Source organism: Asterias amurensis, chromosome 2 (assembly GCF_032118995.1).
Source record: "Asterias amurensis chromosome 2, ASM3211899v1".
Classification (NCBI taxonomy): Eukaryota; Metazoa; Echinodermata; class Asteroidea; order Forcipulatida; family Asteriidae; genus Asterias; species Asterias amurensis.
Genome location: NC_092649.1, coordinates 6307509 through 6323970, shown reverse-complemented (window position 1 = coordinate 6323970; position 16462 = coordinate 6307509). Strand labels below are relative to the sequence as shown.

The 16462-nt window shown below is 37.6% G+C and overlaps 1 protein-coding gene and 1 long non-coding RNA gene across 4 annotated transcripts in view; one reads left to right on the top strand and one right to left on the bottom strand.

Annotated features, from left to right (window-relative positions):
* The first annotated feature begins 32 nt into the window (after nt 1-32).
* Nucleotides 33-9090, top strand: LOC139954358 (uncharacterized). The gene is made up of 4 exons (XR_011788096.1): nt 33-204; nt 2416-2512; nt 2841-2958; nt 3497-9090. It is a non-coding gene; the product is annotated as an uncharacterized lncRNA (long non-coding RNA).
* Nucleotides 9091-10796: 1706 nt separating this feature from the next.
* The window catches only part of LOC139953205 (uncharacterized), an 88607-nt gene continuing 82941 nt past the window's right edge, over nt 10797-16462 (bottom strand). For all 3 annotated transcript variants that reach the window (XM_071952664.1, XM_071952679.1, XM_071952673.1), the window contains 4 exons: nt 16269-16438; nt 14758-14946; nt 14142-14211; nt 10797-13280 (listed from right to left, as the gene is read on the bottom strand). In XM_071952664.1, coding sequence (XP_071808765.1) covers nt 12923-13280; nt 14142-14211; nt 14758-14946; nt 16269-16438 — 787 coding nt within the window. In that variant the 3' untranslated portion in view covers nt 10797-12922. The remainder of the gene's footprint in view (nt 13281-14141; nt 14212-14757; nt 14947-16268; nt 16439-16462) is intronic.

Sequence of the window (16462 nt, the reverse complement as noted above, 5' to 3'; positions counted from 1 at the left end):
TTTATGCACGAACTTCAAACTAGTAACTAGTACTTGTTTGATATTTTGAACGTCAAGTTTAAAACAAAAAGGTACCAACTTCAAACGGTCAGTAAATAAACAACCGTGTAGTTGAAGTTAAAAAAGTCAACACACAACTGCGTAAAAGTTCATCAGCTGCGGTGCTGCAATAAAGTTGAATCTTGCTGCGGTAGAAGATCTTTGGTAAGGTACAATTTATGAATGTACGGTCAGGAACGGTCAAGTGTCAGGATGAACAACATCTGTTAGTGTTATCCCTAAAAAATATTAAATGTTTTCGTGCTTGATAAAAAACAAAATTAGGGCTTCCTTAGTTAGGCAGGTAGTAAAATTTCACTCAGCATGCTCAGCTTATTAATTGCTCATTCAACTTAAAATGTCGAATAGCAAAATACTAATAAATATCAAGAGAGGGCGCTGTTCCACTGAGCATGCTGAGTAATAGACCTTTTTGCGTTGCGCAAGTGCCAACTGTCGATAGCCGGGATTTGATCCCTAGCTTGCTATCCCAGAATGCACCTAGATCCACGCCTAACTAACCAACGCGGGTGCCTGAGCTGAGTTTTTGAGATAAGGGGGCATCGTAGCTAGTAGCCTGGGCGCATTGCATGACGTGAATCAATAAACAATAACAAACTATTATCAAGAGAGGGCGCTGTTCCGCTGAGCATGCTGAGTAAACCTTTTCGCATTGCGCAAGCGCCAACTGTTGTGTTGATAGCCGGGATAGTATGGATCAAATTTGATCCCTAGCTATCCCAGAAAATGCACCTAATTCTATGCCTAACGCGGGCGCCTGAGCTGAGTTTTTGCGATAAGGTCTATGAAAGGGGGCATCGGTTGCCCGGGCGCATGGATACACCGCGATCGTCAACCGCCCCTCTGCCTACCTACCCATCTCGTTAAACCTTGTTAAACATATCATCATTCCATCAGATCAGACATTCAGTGATTCACCATCACCCGTCAGTCAGCGTTCACAACCTCCAACAGTCATGACATTGACTAGTCTCAAGTGGTGTAAGACATTTCTCATTTCCTTTCACGCACAGCGCGGTCAACACACCAAGCATCGACTGCCCCACACACTCAACTGACTTAGCTCACACACTCACCTAACTTAGCCCACTCACCACCCAGCGGGCGCTGTTGGTGAGTTGACTGCGCTGTGCGTGAAAGGAAAACGAGAAACGTCTTGCACTAGACTAGACATTGACAGAAGAACCTGAATTTGAAGTAGGCCCTACGGCCGGTCACAAATTTCGGGGCGGATTTTTAATTTAAATTTGTTGGGGCATTGGGCCATAGAAAGATAGACCGCAAGTTGTGGTCTATTTTATCTATGGCCAATGCCCCTAACAATTAGAATTAAATATCACAGGGGTGGTTATAATATTAAATGACAAACTAACTGGTATAAAGCTGCATAGCACAAACAATTTGCTTAGAATGAAATTTCTTCCTTGATAAAAACAGGATTACCAACAAAATTTTCATTTGTTGCATATTGCTTGTTACTGGTATTAAGCTGATGTTTGCTTATCATCCTGAAAATCATCTGGTTGGAAATACTGTTTTATCAAGGTAGAAATTTCATGCCAAGCAAATTTTTATGCTTTTTAGCAGCTCTATAAAATTTGGCCCAGGGCAGTCAGGTTGGCTCAGTAGTTTCTGTCTCTGTTTTTCACCTCTGCTGTGGACCCCAGGTTCGAATCCCTCCAGACCTCCAAAACACTGCTCATTAGAAAAAGTGTCATTGTAACCATGGAGGAAGGAACTGTGCTCACCGATCCAACCAGGGCCCCATTTCATAGTGCTGCTTAGCGGTTAGCAAATTTCCGTGCTTACTCTTACTGTAGCAGAAAAATTTGCTATGGTGCAAGCGTATTTCACAGGTTGGCAGAAAAACTGCGCGGCCATATTGCGCGGTTACCATGGATTTCCATTGTGACGTCATTTATTTTCATGCGGTAAGCACCGGAAGGTTAGCATGCATTTTCGTGTGCTTACGGTTAGCAGCGCTATGAAATGGAAATCGCACATTAAGCACAAAATCGGCCGCTAAGCAGAGCTTTGAAATTGGGCCCTGGTATTCAGCACAAATAGCAGTGGCCAGAAAGGCAGACTCTACGTTGAGCAACAGTAGCAGAGATTGGTGGAATGTCTCTGTAAATCTGTTCTTTAGTCTTGTGCTCCGGCCATGAGATATTCTGCACCCTGATGTTTGCGCCATTCAGGCGATCTTGAAGCCCTTTCTTTATGGTCCAGGTTTCAGCTCCTTAGAGAAGGATGCTCTCTACACAGGCGCTGATGAAAATATTGTTGTAATTGCAATGTTCGATTTCCATGGAATCAGTTATTAATTGTTTTCTCCTTTCTTCTTTTCTTGAACAGTTGCATTTTAATTTGAATACAAATTTGATTGGGTTATCTACTGTCAGAATGTGTTTCAAAGTCACCTGTGAAAAGTGCCAAAAGACAACGTGGAAAGGTGAGATCCGAGGCACTTTTTGTTTCTTTTTCAAAACTGAACTCATGAATGTGTAACCCACAACCCTGTAATTGCTAAAGCATTCCTCAAACAGTGCTAGAAGCTCTGTTGTCATTACTTCAGCTTTAATCAACCACAGCATTGCTGGACCTGGTGTTGGTCTAATGATATGCATTATTCGCACTATGGGTATGGGTCATCAATATTCTTGTCAGCTTTTATGCATAAAAAAAATCAACATTCTGAGGGATTCTCTGTGACATTTCGCTCTTAAAATAATTCATGGAAGAGAGCTTATTTGACTCAATGTTTTTGTTTTTATTTACAGGGTGTGGCAAACATGTAGAGCAGGTGATGAAGGATGTTCCAGATGAGCAGAAATGTCAGTGTCCTCGACCTTGAGTCAGATACATGAAGAACATGTTAGCACTTAGCAGTCACATATGGTAAGATCGGTTAGCTGTATCTGTTGCTTTTAATACCAATGCAACTCAAGAACATAATGACCCATTACCATTCCCTTTACATAGGTAACTACACTGTACTTTAGCCAACTGCACTGTGACACGGCTTTGTAAGAGCACTATTATTTTTGTATTGCATTGTATTGCACTAATACCCCCTCGACATTACCATAATTATAGATCGCTAAGATAACCTGCAAAAAAAAACCAGGTTGAGTTTGAATACAGACGTCGATTTATATAGTTTTGCTCAGATTCACCCTCCATAGCTAAACGTTTACAATCCACGGGAAAGGAAAGATCTCCAAGATTTATTTTGAGTGTTGCAATTAAAATAAGCAATGGTGACTCAGGAATCAAATAATTTATTATAATCAATGAGGTCTCACAGTTAAAGTAATTCAGCAGATCCATGAAGGCTGTTTAAAAAAAAAAAAGAATCAAATCTGTGTAAAAAAAAGGGTTAAATTTATAAAAATGTGCTCTTTCATTTTTCTTGAAACTTTGTTTTTGTATCCAGGAAGAAAAATACAAATGCAGACATCTGTCATGATGTGACTCTCCTTGCAATCCTGAGTGAATGAAAGTCAAGTTCAACATTGGTTTCTAATTACAATGGATTTGTTCAAATGTTTGAAATAATAGATAATGTACATTATAAGAAACAACAAATTAACCTTTGAAATAAAAAATAAAAAAATGAAAAGTGAATATTGTAAAGCAACAGAAATAGTCAAGTTTAGGTTTTGGGGTTTGTTTTAGAAATGGATAATTTACTCGTAAACAATTTAAAAATTTAAGATTGAATGCTATTTAAAGGTTTTACAATAAAGAAGTATCATAGGAAGTATAAAGCTGAAATACAACATTGTACTATTTTTTCAAATGTCCTTTTACAAAAAAGGATGAAGTTATTAGATGTGTCAAAAAAAGCACAGAACAAGCTAAGCCAAATGCCCCCTCCCAAAAAACACACCCAACACCACAACCATAAAAATAACCCAAAGAGTTTTAAAAAATGTTTAAATATTACGTCAACATTTAATGCTAATGGCGCAGTACTAGAATTGGGCAGTGGAAAAATACTGGTAAGGTTAAAGAAATGTACTCATTTGAAGATGAAATGTACCACACATGCAAACAAACCTAGATTGTCCTACCTCATTTTGTAATTTTAGAGTTTATAACAAACAGAATGTTCACTTATATTTCAAGTTTATTGTACACACCCAACAAATAGTGATAGTGTAATGCCAAAGATGTTGAGCCAAAGAAATATATTTTTAGGTTTGGTTGTGAGGTTTCCTGGATTTTTTTACCCTCAAGTTTTGGTTTGTGTTGTGTCAAAGTTCAACCGTCCTAAAACAAATCAATAATTTGACCGTCCATGAAAACAATTCCCTATCGGCCGCCTCAATTTTGAATAAATCTAGATGCTAAGCTTGTACATGTGTGTATGTAGTACATTGTAGCCGAGCTGTATGAACGACACTATAACATTCCTCAATCAACAGTTGGGTTGGCGAAGTGGTATCTAATTTGCTTTAAGACTCCGGTTCTAATACTAACGCCCAGGGCACTTATGTGGATTGTGTTTTCAGTCCCTACTGATTGATAGTGGGGTTTCCCTGGAATAATTCTCTTGGGTTTGCCTCCCACATCTAAAACTAAAAGTTGTCATCTCCTCTCCATTTGGTTCATGTTGGGTGTAGTGATTAGATTAAGTTCACATTTAAGTTCGCTTTTCTTAGAGCCCTTTGCTTCCCAACCAGAATTAATAAATGCAATTTTCCCCAGAAACGTGAACCAAAAGCAATAACCAACCCAAAATAAACCATTTTGTTGGCCCTGAATAATGAGGAATAGTTATAGCATTGTCTTTTGTACAAATCTGATTTATTTGGGTAGTAAACTGAAATTTGATTTTTATTTTATTTGTACTGGTTGATTTCAGTGTTTTCATGCTGCATGTCTGTTTATCCCTTCCCTTTGATTTCAAGTGGTTTCAGTTCAACTTATGTACAAAGACAGTGCCCTGTGTATTCCAGAGCATTTACTGGCAGGCAGGATACAATACTGGCAGTTTGAGATATTGTACTTTTTGCATCATAACTATTGCATAAAATCAAGAATGTTAACAGCACAGCTTAACAAGCCTTGATATGCGACTCGAATCCTTTGTTGTACTTTCCATTTAAATACAAAGTATATAAATTATTTTTCTGCATTGGACTGTTTAAATATTGTCTCAGCAGGAAGTCCAGGGGTGGATTTCACAAAGAGTTTAGACTAGTTTTATCTTGAGTTGGGACGAGTAGCCATACGTTTTTTTTTATATATCCTAGGACTAGCCCTAAGTTAGGACTTGTCCTAACTCTTTGTGAAATCGACCCCAGGCATTGTAGCTCTTGTGCATAATGTAATGTCGTGAGTTGGTAGTGTAGTCCAATACAATAAGGACACTCAAGCAAACATGAATTCAAAGGAAATCCTGAACTTTGAAAGGAAAAACTTTTCCTTGCATTCATACGTGTCTCCACAAATACCAGCAGGTCTTCTGGTGTAACAAAGTACTAATTTTAAATCTTGGAATCAATTTTTGTTTCATGACTTAAACCTCTATTTTTTAAAGACATATTCCCAAATTTTTGAAAATTTGAATTTGAATAAATTGTGTTTGGTATTAGTTTTCCACTTTAATACAGTCAGAGGCTTTTATATATTGGGTATTATTAACGTAGAAAAATAAAAGTGTATAATGATTCTTAATATTTCTGTGATGGGGCAGTGTTTTTTTTTTGTCATTTTTATTTTTACTCTCTTGCCATTTCTGGCATCTTATTAGCCATTGTTTATTCAACATTGACATAATACTTAAAGACACTGGACACAAACTACAAACTACTTCATACCTTGTTTGAACAATCAGGGCCCATCTTCATAGAGCTACTTAAAAGCACTGGACACTATTGGTATTTGTCAAAGACAAGTCTTCTCACTTGGTGTATCTCAACATATGCACAAAATAGCAAACCTGACAAAATTTGAACTCAATTGGTCGTCAAAGTTGCGAGATAATAATGGAAGAAAAAACTACCTTGCCACACAAAGTTGTGTGCTTTCAGATGCTTGATTTCGGGACCTCAAAATCTAATTCCGAGGTCTCAAAATCATATTCAAATATTTTAGTGTAAAATTACTTCTTTCTCAACAACTACGTTACTTCAGAAGGAGCCATTTATCACAATGTTTTATACTATTAACAGCTCTCCATTGCTTGTTACCAAGTAAGTTTTTTGCAAACAATTATTTTGAGTAATAACTAATAGTGTCCAGTGCCTTTAAATGCACTTGACACTGTTGGTAATTACCAAAGAGCTATATACATGGAGTAATTACTCAAAGTAATTGTTGCCATAATAACTTGCTTGGTAACGAGCAATGGAGAGAAAGAGGTAAAGGCCTGAAGCCTTTTTTTAGGCTTCTGAAAGCACACAAAGTAATGCAACAAGGGTGTTTTTTCTTTATTTAGTCTATTGCAACTTCGATGACCCATTGGGTCCAAATTTTCAAAGATATGTTATTTTATGCATATGTTGGGATACACCCATTGATGCAATTTGTTTATCTCCTAGGACTAGTCCTAAGTTAGGACTGGCCCTAACTCTTTGTGGAATCGACCCCTGGTCTTTAACAATTATAAAGGTGTCCAGGGCCTTTTAACACAACAAAAACAATGATGTGCAACAGTAGTTTGTTGAACTCTGATTGGGCCGAGTATGGTATGCACACATCATATAATAGAGCAAGGAGTATGTCTCCACTGGGGCTAGAACATAAGCTGCTTTCCAAGTCAATAGTAGGGTTTTTCTAAATAATTCTGTGTTTATGGGTAACCAATGCAACACATGTACATCCACTTGTCCAAAAGGGTCCACTTAAGTTTGCATAATTAAAGACTCCACCTGAAAAGGGAGGGGGGGGGAGTAGCAACTTCTATTGCAGGAACTTTTCTTTTCTTTTTTTATTCAGCATAAAGAAGAGGCGGGTTAAACATATTGCTGTTACAAATTTTAATTACAACAAATAATTTGTACACGACTTTACATAATTTCTAAAATAAACTGAAAAGATTCACAAGGTGACAATGTGCTGAAACGATTTAACATCAAGAAAGCATTCTTAATAAAAGAGGGGGGTTTGAAGATGCGATGCAGCATTTGCAATTTTCTTTTCTTTTTCTGATCCTCATATTTTCCGGTAGATTTGTGGTGTCGGAATGCTTTTTGAAAATTGCCCTGAACTTCTGTTAGAAATAGCTGTCACACACTGGTTCCAATTTCATGGAATTCTGCTAGAATCACATGCTTTCGCTGGGCACAATAAGCACAGGAATCTGTTACAGGGTGCAATCTGTGTAAGCAGCAAAATGGCCCTCATAGAGCTGACTGCTTAAGCAGACAATATTGCTGAACAATTTTCAGCTAAGCAAAAAAAATGCACGGGATAACAGTCATAAAATGTACATGATGACTTTGTATTTTGGCTGGTAACTGTATATTGGTAAAAAAAAGCCTCTTTTGATAAGGTAACTTTTGTGCTTGAACAGCTCTATAAAATTGGGTCCACGTTAGAGCTGCTTAAGCACAAAAAGTAGCTTAACGCATCACGATTATGCTTACCTGAACAGAGTTACCAGCTAAAACACCATGTTGCATACGTACAATTTGTGACTGGTAGCCCGCTCATCAGCTCTAAGAAATGTGGCCCTACTACATGTAGGTCACAAACCAAAATGAGTTGTGGTATACACGCTATATGTGATATCGCCTCATTTTTCACTCACGGAGCGTATTTCTCAAGGACTAAAACCAGAGGCAGTCAGGTGAAAGGTTTGAATTGAGTGACAAGCAAGAAGCAGAGACCAGACAGAAGATGTTGAAGATTTCCTCATTAGTATGGCCTGCTGTGTGCCGTTGACATCATGTCAGCACGAAATCAAACATTACAGATGCTGAATCGTAAGCTGTTTAGTGGCGACAACAAAACTTGCTTAATACATAAATTTGCTAAGCAAAAAATAAACAGGGTACCAGTCACAAGCAAAGAACGCGACATGAAATTTTGGCTGGTAACCTGATTTTGCTAAGCAAGATTTTTTAGTGCTAAGCAGATTTGCGTTCTGAGCAGCTTGATGAAATTGGGACTAGAAACAACTTTCCCCTTCATGTGCACAAATAACGAATGATTTTATTTCACAAATGGAACTAACTAGAGCTCATTGGTTGGTTATAAATAAACACCTGAATTAAATGCAAATGTTAAGAAAAAAACATTAAGTGGCGTGTTAAGAGTATAAAAACCTTCCTGAGCAAGTAAAATAAACTAAAATACAATACATAATGGGAAAAAGCACAATACTGCTTAATATAAAAAATGATTCAACTGGTATACTTGGATGAAACACTCCAAACTATTATTACTAGTCCTAGGGATGAGATTGTTAACCTCCTAGATTCAAAGGTTGGAAAGATGAACCAATCAGGTCGATGGTTTAATAAACATTGGGAAGCACGAGTACAGGCAAGCACAAGTTATAAATATGCACACTTCCTGGCAATAGATTGTATTGAATAACCCCCTTGTTGCTATGAAAGTGGCCATCTTGTAGGGCAAACCGTATGCGCATCTAAACATGTACATCAATGAAGCACGCAGCATTCCTGGTTTGATTTCTACGGCACATGCACACACACCCGGGAGGAAAGTTTAAACAAATACATTTTTTTTAGTTAATAAATATATCTGATGAGCTATCAAGAGGCCACATGGAGCAAAATCAAAGGTCAATGAACTTTTATCATACTCCATATTCTTAGTTAAAGATTTTCATATGAAAACAGTGTTATCATAAAGAAGATCGGAGCAAATTGATCAAAGCGTTCAATTGGTAGTCAGGGTAACTTTTGAGCGAGATTATTACCAGTTATTTTTTTTTCCCAAGAGGGGCCAAGCTTTTTATGAAGGTTGTGTTAATTTGTAGGTTTTGCATTCAAAACTCTGGTTTGAACCTAGTAATAACACCTTTAAATCCAGCAGCTTAACAGCCTTCATGTACACCAAGGCAAAATACTGACGTTGCTTCCCAAAAGAGACGTAAAACAATAAAACAAGAAGCAATAAAAAGAGCATTTGATTTTTTTTTTTTTCATTTAAAAATTCAAATTGTGGTTCTTGATGCATTTTTATAGAAACTCAAATACTCCAGTTAATAACAATTTAAAACAATTGTTGAAATCTTGGTTTGCACAAGGCTTCTCCCAATATTTGTTGAAACTTTCTGTTTGACAACATTTTTAATTGTGTTTCTGTTGTTTGAACATGGAAACAAAAACGTGTTAAAAAACTAAAATACATTTTATCTACACTAAAAAATAAAATTTACAAATTAAATAAAAAACATTTATCCTACATAAATGCCGACACAGATTCCCCAAAACCAGTCGCATTCAATTCAAACTACATAGTTATATTGCTGCTGTCAGTATATACAAATGAACTTTTACACTTTTCCTACATTACAAGAAATACATTTGCTATTAAAAGCTGAATTGATGGCTCAACCCCCTTTACAAATGAAGAAGTTATCTAATAAAACACATTCAAATGAAGTATGAAAAAATGTTCCATAAAGTTTCGTCATCTTCCCAAATTCATCAAATAAATACGATAAATCAAAAGATAAAACCAGTTGACTGGAAATACACTTGATTTCAACCACTTCAGCAGAGGGTTTGGGTTGCAATAGGCACCTTATAAACCTGGGGTGGATTTCACAAAGAGTTAGGACTAGTCTTAACTCGAGTTAGGACCGGTTACTCGTCCTAACTTTGACTATCCATGCAATTTGTATATCTCCTAGGACTAGTCCTAAGTTAGGACTAGTCCTAACTCTATGTGAAATCGACCCCTGTGGTGATATATCATGCTGTCATGTGATAAACCATACACTCTTATAAAAATCGTCATATTATGAGCATTAAACCCAATATTTTTGGGAGAACAGAGAAGGAAAAAACTCTTCGTTCAACCCAAAATCATGCACACAAATTTAACCCAGTCAGTTTCCCTTGTAGTTTATAATATTTCATATTTGAACTTGTGACCACTAGATTAACATGCTGGTGCTATAACAACTGAGCCATCTAATCCGTATGTTGGCACCTCCCTTATTTGTCAATATCTTTGTTTCGGGGTTCCAGCCAGAAGCCATACAACCATTAACTGCCGTGTAATCAGGGATCACACCCAAGTTTTGTGATACATGACTCAGTGTGGCAGTTTCAACTTCCCGCCGTGTTCAGTCATCCGAATGACCAAGTACGATAACATTACGTCATGCGACGCCTGCGCACAGCACGCGAAAGTAGTAAATTGTTAGTGCTGTACTGAGTCACGGAAAACTGAACACGGCGGAAGACTGAAACCGCCACACCGGGAAGTCTCTTTATGGGTGCGTTCGTTTAGCTTCCCTGGGTCGACCCCGATGTTGGGTATTTTATTTTTTCCCAGGACGAACATGGGCATACAATTACCCCACGTTCGTCTTCGAACCTGACAAAAAAACCCAGACACGCTACCACGTGAGCCTTCCCGTGGTGACGTCAGTGCACTCGGGCCAGCCCCAAGTGACCCAATCCACAAGTGGGGCTCTTGGGGCTGGCCCGAGATGCACTGACGTCACCACGGGAAGGCTCACGTGGTGACGTGTCTGGGTTTTTTTCTGGTTCGAAGACGAACGTTGGGTAATTGTGTGCCCACTTTCGTCCTGGGGAAAAATAAAATACGCAACATCGGGGTCGACCCAGGGAAGCTAAACGAACGCACCCTACATTTAGAATGAGTGGATAGTTTACAAAGGCAGGATATACCACAAGAAACTCAAACCTCGTTTGTTTACCCAATGAATAGTTGAATCAAGCGGACAATGCCAGACTTCATACAAGGCATGGTAGATTTACATACACAGTTCTCAATTCATCAAAAACATGAAAACTCAGCTCGGTTGGGTTTTAAGGGAATTAGGAAGGCAAGGGTAAAGAATCAAACATGTTTACCCTGCACTTCAAAGGAAGCCTACTTACTGATAATGCCAAAACCATTAATGAAACAATCATTTAATTGTAAACAACATCACTGAAATTCTGTTTACTAATGCTTACATACAAAACAAAATACCCGACAGAAAACTGATTTTTTTTAAACTCATTTATTTATTAATTTGTTAAGAAAATGTTCACAGGCAGGCATTGTGGTGCTGTGATTTTAAAATACAGTGTTTTTATTTTTGTTTTATCAAACTGTGAGTCTTACAAAATGTTTGCAAAAAATTTGAAGAATGAATGGAAGAAGATTATCAGTTTGATTTGCATTTTGCAAAGAAGGCATTTTGCAGCAAAATAGAAGTGTGTTTTGTTCTTTAAAAAGTGGTAGTTCTAATGTTGTTGCAATCAGAAACTGTTACATAAAGTCTTGCAGTATGAGTCTGACTTAAGTTTTTATTGTTTAGTTTAATATTGCCTTGAAAACTTTGGTTCTGACTGACTTATGTGACCCAACAAATGGCAAGGGAAAACGGTACAGGACGTATGCAAATGAGCAAAATGGACATATGCAAACCAGCACCATGGATTATCGACAAACTTGACCTGATGTCAAGCTCACATTTACGTTAGTTGCGGTACGCTACAACAACTAAGAAGCGTAAATGAGTATACATACGCGTAAACACTTTGTAACATAATTTATGCGTACAATTTGACTTCTAAAATGGCGGGTGTGGCAGACAGTGCAAGAGGTCAAAAAAAAGTAGAATCTACTTAAAGTTGCATTTCACCCAACATATTGCCATTTCGGTTGAAAAAGAAAGGAAATTACAAATATTGTCAGTAAAAAGATGTTCAATTAAGAGTCTTCTTTCATTGCTGTGAATACTGGTAATTAAAAAAAAAATATTATTTTGAGATGTTTTTTTAATTGTCAGTTGTACCTTTTGCTGTATGGTGAAACTGGCAATTATATGTATTCATACAAAACCCACATAGCTTTAAGAATCCCTAAATGACCAGTTTCATCTTAGCAAAAAATATTGCTTATGAGATTGATCTGAAAGCAAAAGTCAGCTGAGGACCAGCCACACAATGCAAATCACATTGTATTTTGTTTGGTAAACCGATTTTGCTATGCAACATTTTTCTGTGGGTTTGAGAAATTGTGATTTAATCGGTTAAATGGAATTGTCACTTTTAGTGTGTATGAGTGATATTATAAAGATGCATAATCAGTCTTTCATAAGATTGCTTTTGGAACTGAAGGCATTCCTGGTATGGTGTGAAATAGGCACGTTAAAACAGTCAAACTGCAACATTTTCATTACAAAGTTTGAATCCAAACTGCATACAAATTGTATAAAACGTTTGTGTAGTTTAAAAATTAGTTATTATGAAATATGGCCACTGCAGTTAAAAACAGTTTGTATTTGATTTAAGAAACTTACGGAAGGCATTTTGTTTTTTTCTTGGCACCTGAATCCAGAATCGGATTAAAAAGGTCAAGCTTAGTTTAGGTCAACCCAGTTGACTACGACAGACACAACTGGAGACTTTTTCGAATTTTGTTATGGTAATCATACATCCCACACCCCGTCCTCATCTTTACTGCTCCTCTTCTTCCCATGTTGCCTTGGTGATGTTGCCGTTGAAGATGTGGACACAGCATTCTCCAGGCTGGACCTCTTTATCTGCTTCTTCTAAACCGTCTCCTCCCATACATCCCACACTCCATCCTCATCTTTACTCCTCCTCTTCTTCCCATGTTGCCCTGGTGATGTTGCCGTTGAAGATATGGACACAGCATCCTCCAGGCTGGACCTCTTAATCTGCTTCTTCTAAACCGTCTCCTCCCATACATCCCACACTCCATCCTCATCTTTACTCCTTCTCTTCTTCCCATGTTGGCCTGGTGATGTTGCAGTTGAAGATGTGGGCACGGCATCCTCCAGGCTGGACCTCTTCATCTGCTTCTCGCCTCTACTCTGAGAGTCACTCTTCCTCTTGGTCATCCCAGTCACTCCTAGGGAGGTACCGGCCTTCCCGAAGAGGTTCTCTTGGAGCTGTGTGAGTTGATCCATCTGGGAGTCTAGCTGGCAGCCTTGGAGCTGCACTAGGGATTCCAGGAGGTCACTGTCTTCAATCGGGGAGGATGGAATCAAGTCTGGCTGGCTCACCAAGTTACTATTGCTGTCACTGGAGGAAATCAAGCAAAGTTACAATGATGTTCAAAAAGCATATATCAGGGGTTGATAGTTATAGTAATAGTAATAGTAATAGTAATAGTAATAGTAATAGTAAGAGTAAGAGTAATAGTAAGAGTAAGAGTAAGAGTAAGAGTAAGAGTAAGAGTAAGAGTAAGAGTAAGAGTAAGAGTAAGAGTAAGAGTAAGAGTAAGAGTAAGAGTAAGAGTAAGAGTAAGAGTAAGAGTAAGAGTAAGAGTAAGAGTAAGAGTAAGAGTAAGAGTAAGAGTAAGAGTAAGAGTAAGAACCCTGTCTCTTTTTCGATAAGTGCAATGGGTTCTTTTACGTGCTCTACACAACATCAGCCGTCAGCTTTACATCCCATCCAAAGGACGAAGCATCATGGTTAAGTGTCTTGCTTAAAGACACAGGATTAGAGTCATTGCTGATAAAAAGTTTTAAGAAGGTATGTTGAAATTATGCCTTTTCCAATTGTTAGTAACCCCTAGGGTTACAATTTCACATAGCTTTTTAAGGAACAGTGTCCCCAGCGCTAGAGAAGTAGATCAAAGATTTCTGTACAATGTGGACAAAATAATGGCTGATTTTCTTCACCAAGCCGATTAAAAAAGTCTGTATTCAGATAAAAGTCTAAAATATCTCATCCCCATTATATATATTGACAACAACAAAAAAACTCTAATGACAAAATAATGGCCGACTTTCTTCACCAAGCCGATTTAAAAAGTCTGTATTCAGATAACACTCTGAAGTAAATCATCCCTGTTATATATATATTGAAAAAAAAAAAAAACACTATTGGATGAAGAGAGAGAAGTGCAAATAACAAAAATGGTTCTAATAAAATACTGACCTGGTACCGATCTGGTTGTAAGGCTTTGGGACTCTCCTGGGAATCATCGACCTTGTACTACGATGTAAATCTGAAACAATCAATTTCACAAACTTTAGAAGTACAATCACTGGTAAAAAGTCTTCAAAAGTAGTTCGTTTGCAAAAGCTTTATACATTTTTAGAAAAAAGTGAAATTTTGATTGTTTAACGGTTGTAACAAATTGCATCTGGGATAAATTAATTACTTGCTTGTTACAAAATATGTGTAACTGGAACTATACCTAGAGTTAAACCAACTAGAGATGCAACTAGAGTTACATGTAAACCAACGGTTCTTTTCAGAACCACCCCAACTCATTTAGAGATAGTCATTACATGGTGTTACCGCAAACTCTTCTATACCAGCTAATTCTAGATCTTGTCTTTGTAACACAAAAATAAAATCTCTTCTCAAAACTTATCTTATGTCACAGGTTTTCAAGGACTAATTTTGTTGTGTCCATTTCTTTCGTTCTGCTATTGATTTACTGCGCTTTGAACACACAGCAGGGTGGATAGGTGCGCATTACAAATCTGTAACATTATTATTTTGTTTGAAGTGGATGAATAGACTGAAAAAAAATGAAGTTTCCTACCGGAATGAGGTCCATCCAAGTCCAGAGCAGCTTGCTGTTTGCTGGCAATCAGTGCAGCCTTGTTACTCGTCTTACTACGATCTAGACTCTTACTCCGTCGAGGTCGTTTCAAGCTTCCAGTCTTATGGGATGTTAGCTGGGTTATCACTTCATTCACGCCTCGGAAACTAGACATGTAATCTTCCGCTTCTGTGAATATTCACCCCCAAAAAATGATCACCAAGAATTATTAACAATGCTTTTTAATTATGTTTCAGGGAAAAGCAGTGAAAACTTTTTACAAAGTCAATTTACAGAAAACAAATTATACTTTTTGAAAAAAAAAAAAATCACTTTTAGGCATGGAATTTCATCTTTGAACATGTTGAAAGGGCAAAGCCATTTTCATTTTGCAAAGGACACTTCAAAAAGAAAATCTTAAAGTCTGACGGAAACTTTTGAAGGGCAAGACGGCCAAGACCAGGGGCAACGGAGGCATTGACCTCCTAGCCTGCGTGTAATTCCAGGTCTGCACTTTGTAAAATTTACTATTTATATAGTTTATAGGCCTACATGTATAAACTCAGAAATGTAACAAAGTTGTGTCCAAATAAAATTTACCAGAACTTCTTATGAGGTCCAGAATTGAATTCTGAAAGTCTTATCATACTGTTATTATATAAATGCTATAAATGGATAAATGCCTTATTTGAAGTGGGAATGAAACATTGTGCTTCATACATCGGTGTATATGGGTAAAAACTACTTCTGCAAACAAAAATTCAAAAACAGTTAGCCAAACGCAACTAGCCAATAATTTGCCTAATATATCACACATGCCCACTATTTCGACTCAAAACCAGGGCCCACTTTCAAAAATTGCTGCTTAACGCCAAGTACATTTTGCTGCTTCATATAGCAGAAAAACCCAAGCCTGTTTCATATGTTAGCAAGAAGTTTAGACTCCCAGTTTGTGCGCTGACGATGGACTTGCATTGTAACGTCATTCTTTTTATACAGTAAGCAACGGAAGTATAGCAGCTTACGGTTAGCAGCGCTATGAGATATAAACTTGAGCAGTAAGCATAAAATCAGCCGTTAAGCATCTCTATGACAATGGCCCCGTTAGTGTGTATTTTAACCTATGATTACTCAATTCATCGATCAAAGGCATATCTTCCCAGAGGAGCTGAGATGATTTAAGGAATGAATTAAATTGCTGAGTGACCAGGGGTAATAATGTTGGTAGCCCTTTGAGACCCTCCTCGAGTGTTTAAAGCCCTATGCAAAAATCAATTAATATTGCTATTATTATCATTATACATTTAAACAGAAACCGCTTCTTCTGAAATTGAGACTTTATAAAGCATGTGGTAATGGGTGATTCTTTCTCACATCAATCCTATAAGACAAACTAGCTCGATGCATTTTTCTATGGGATTCTAATAATTCATTTTTCAAAAGTCAAACAACAAATAAAACTGAGAAACTTTCAATCATTTTGAAATGTTTGCAATGTTTCTTACACTTACCTTCACCAGTGAAAGGACAACCAGGGAACACTGCCCGCTGTAACAGGACATAGAGCGTGGTGCTAGCAAGGCGTTGATAATTATGAGAATTAGAGGATGGGGAGTTATTCTTTCGAAGGGCATCCTCGATACCGGGTGCAATAGCATGGTTCCAGGACAGACAAAACCATCTGCAGGTAACCAAAAAAACCCAA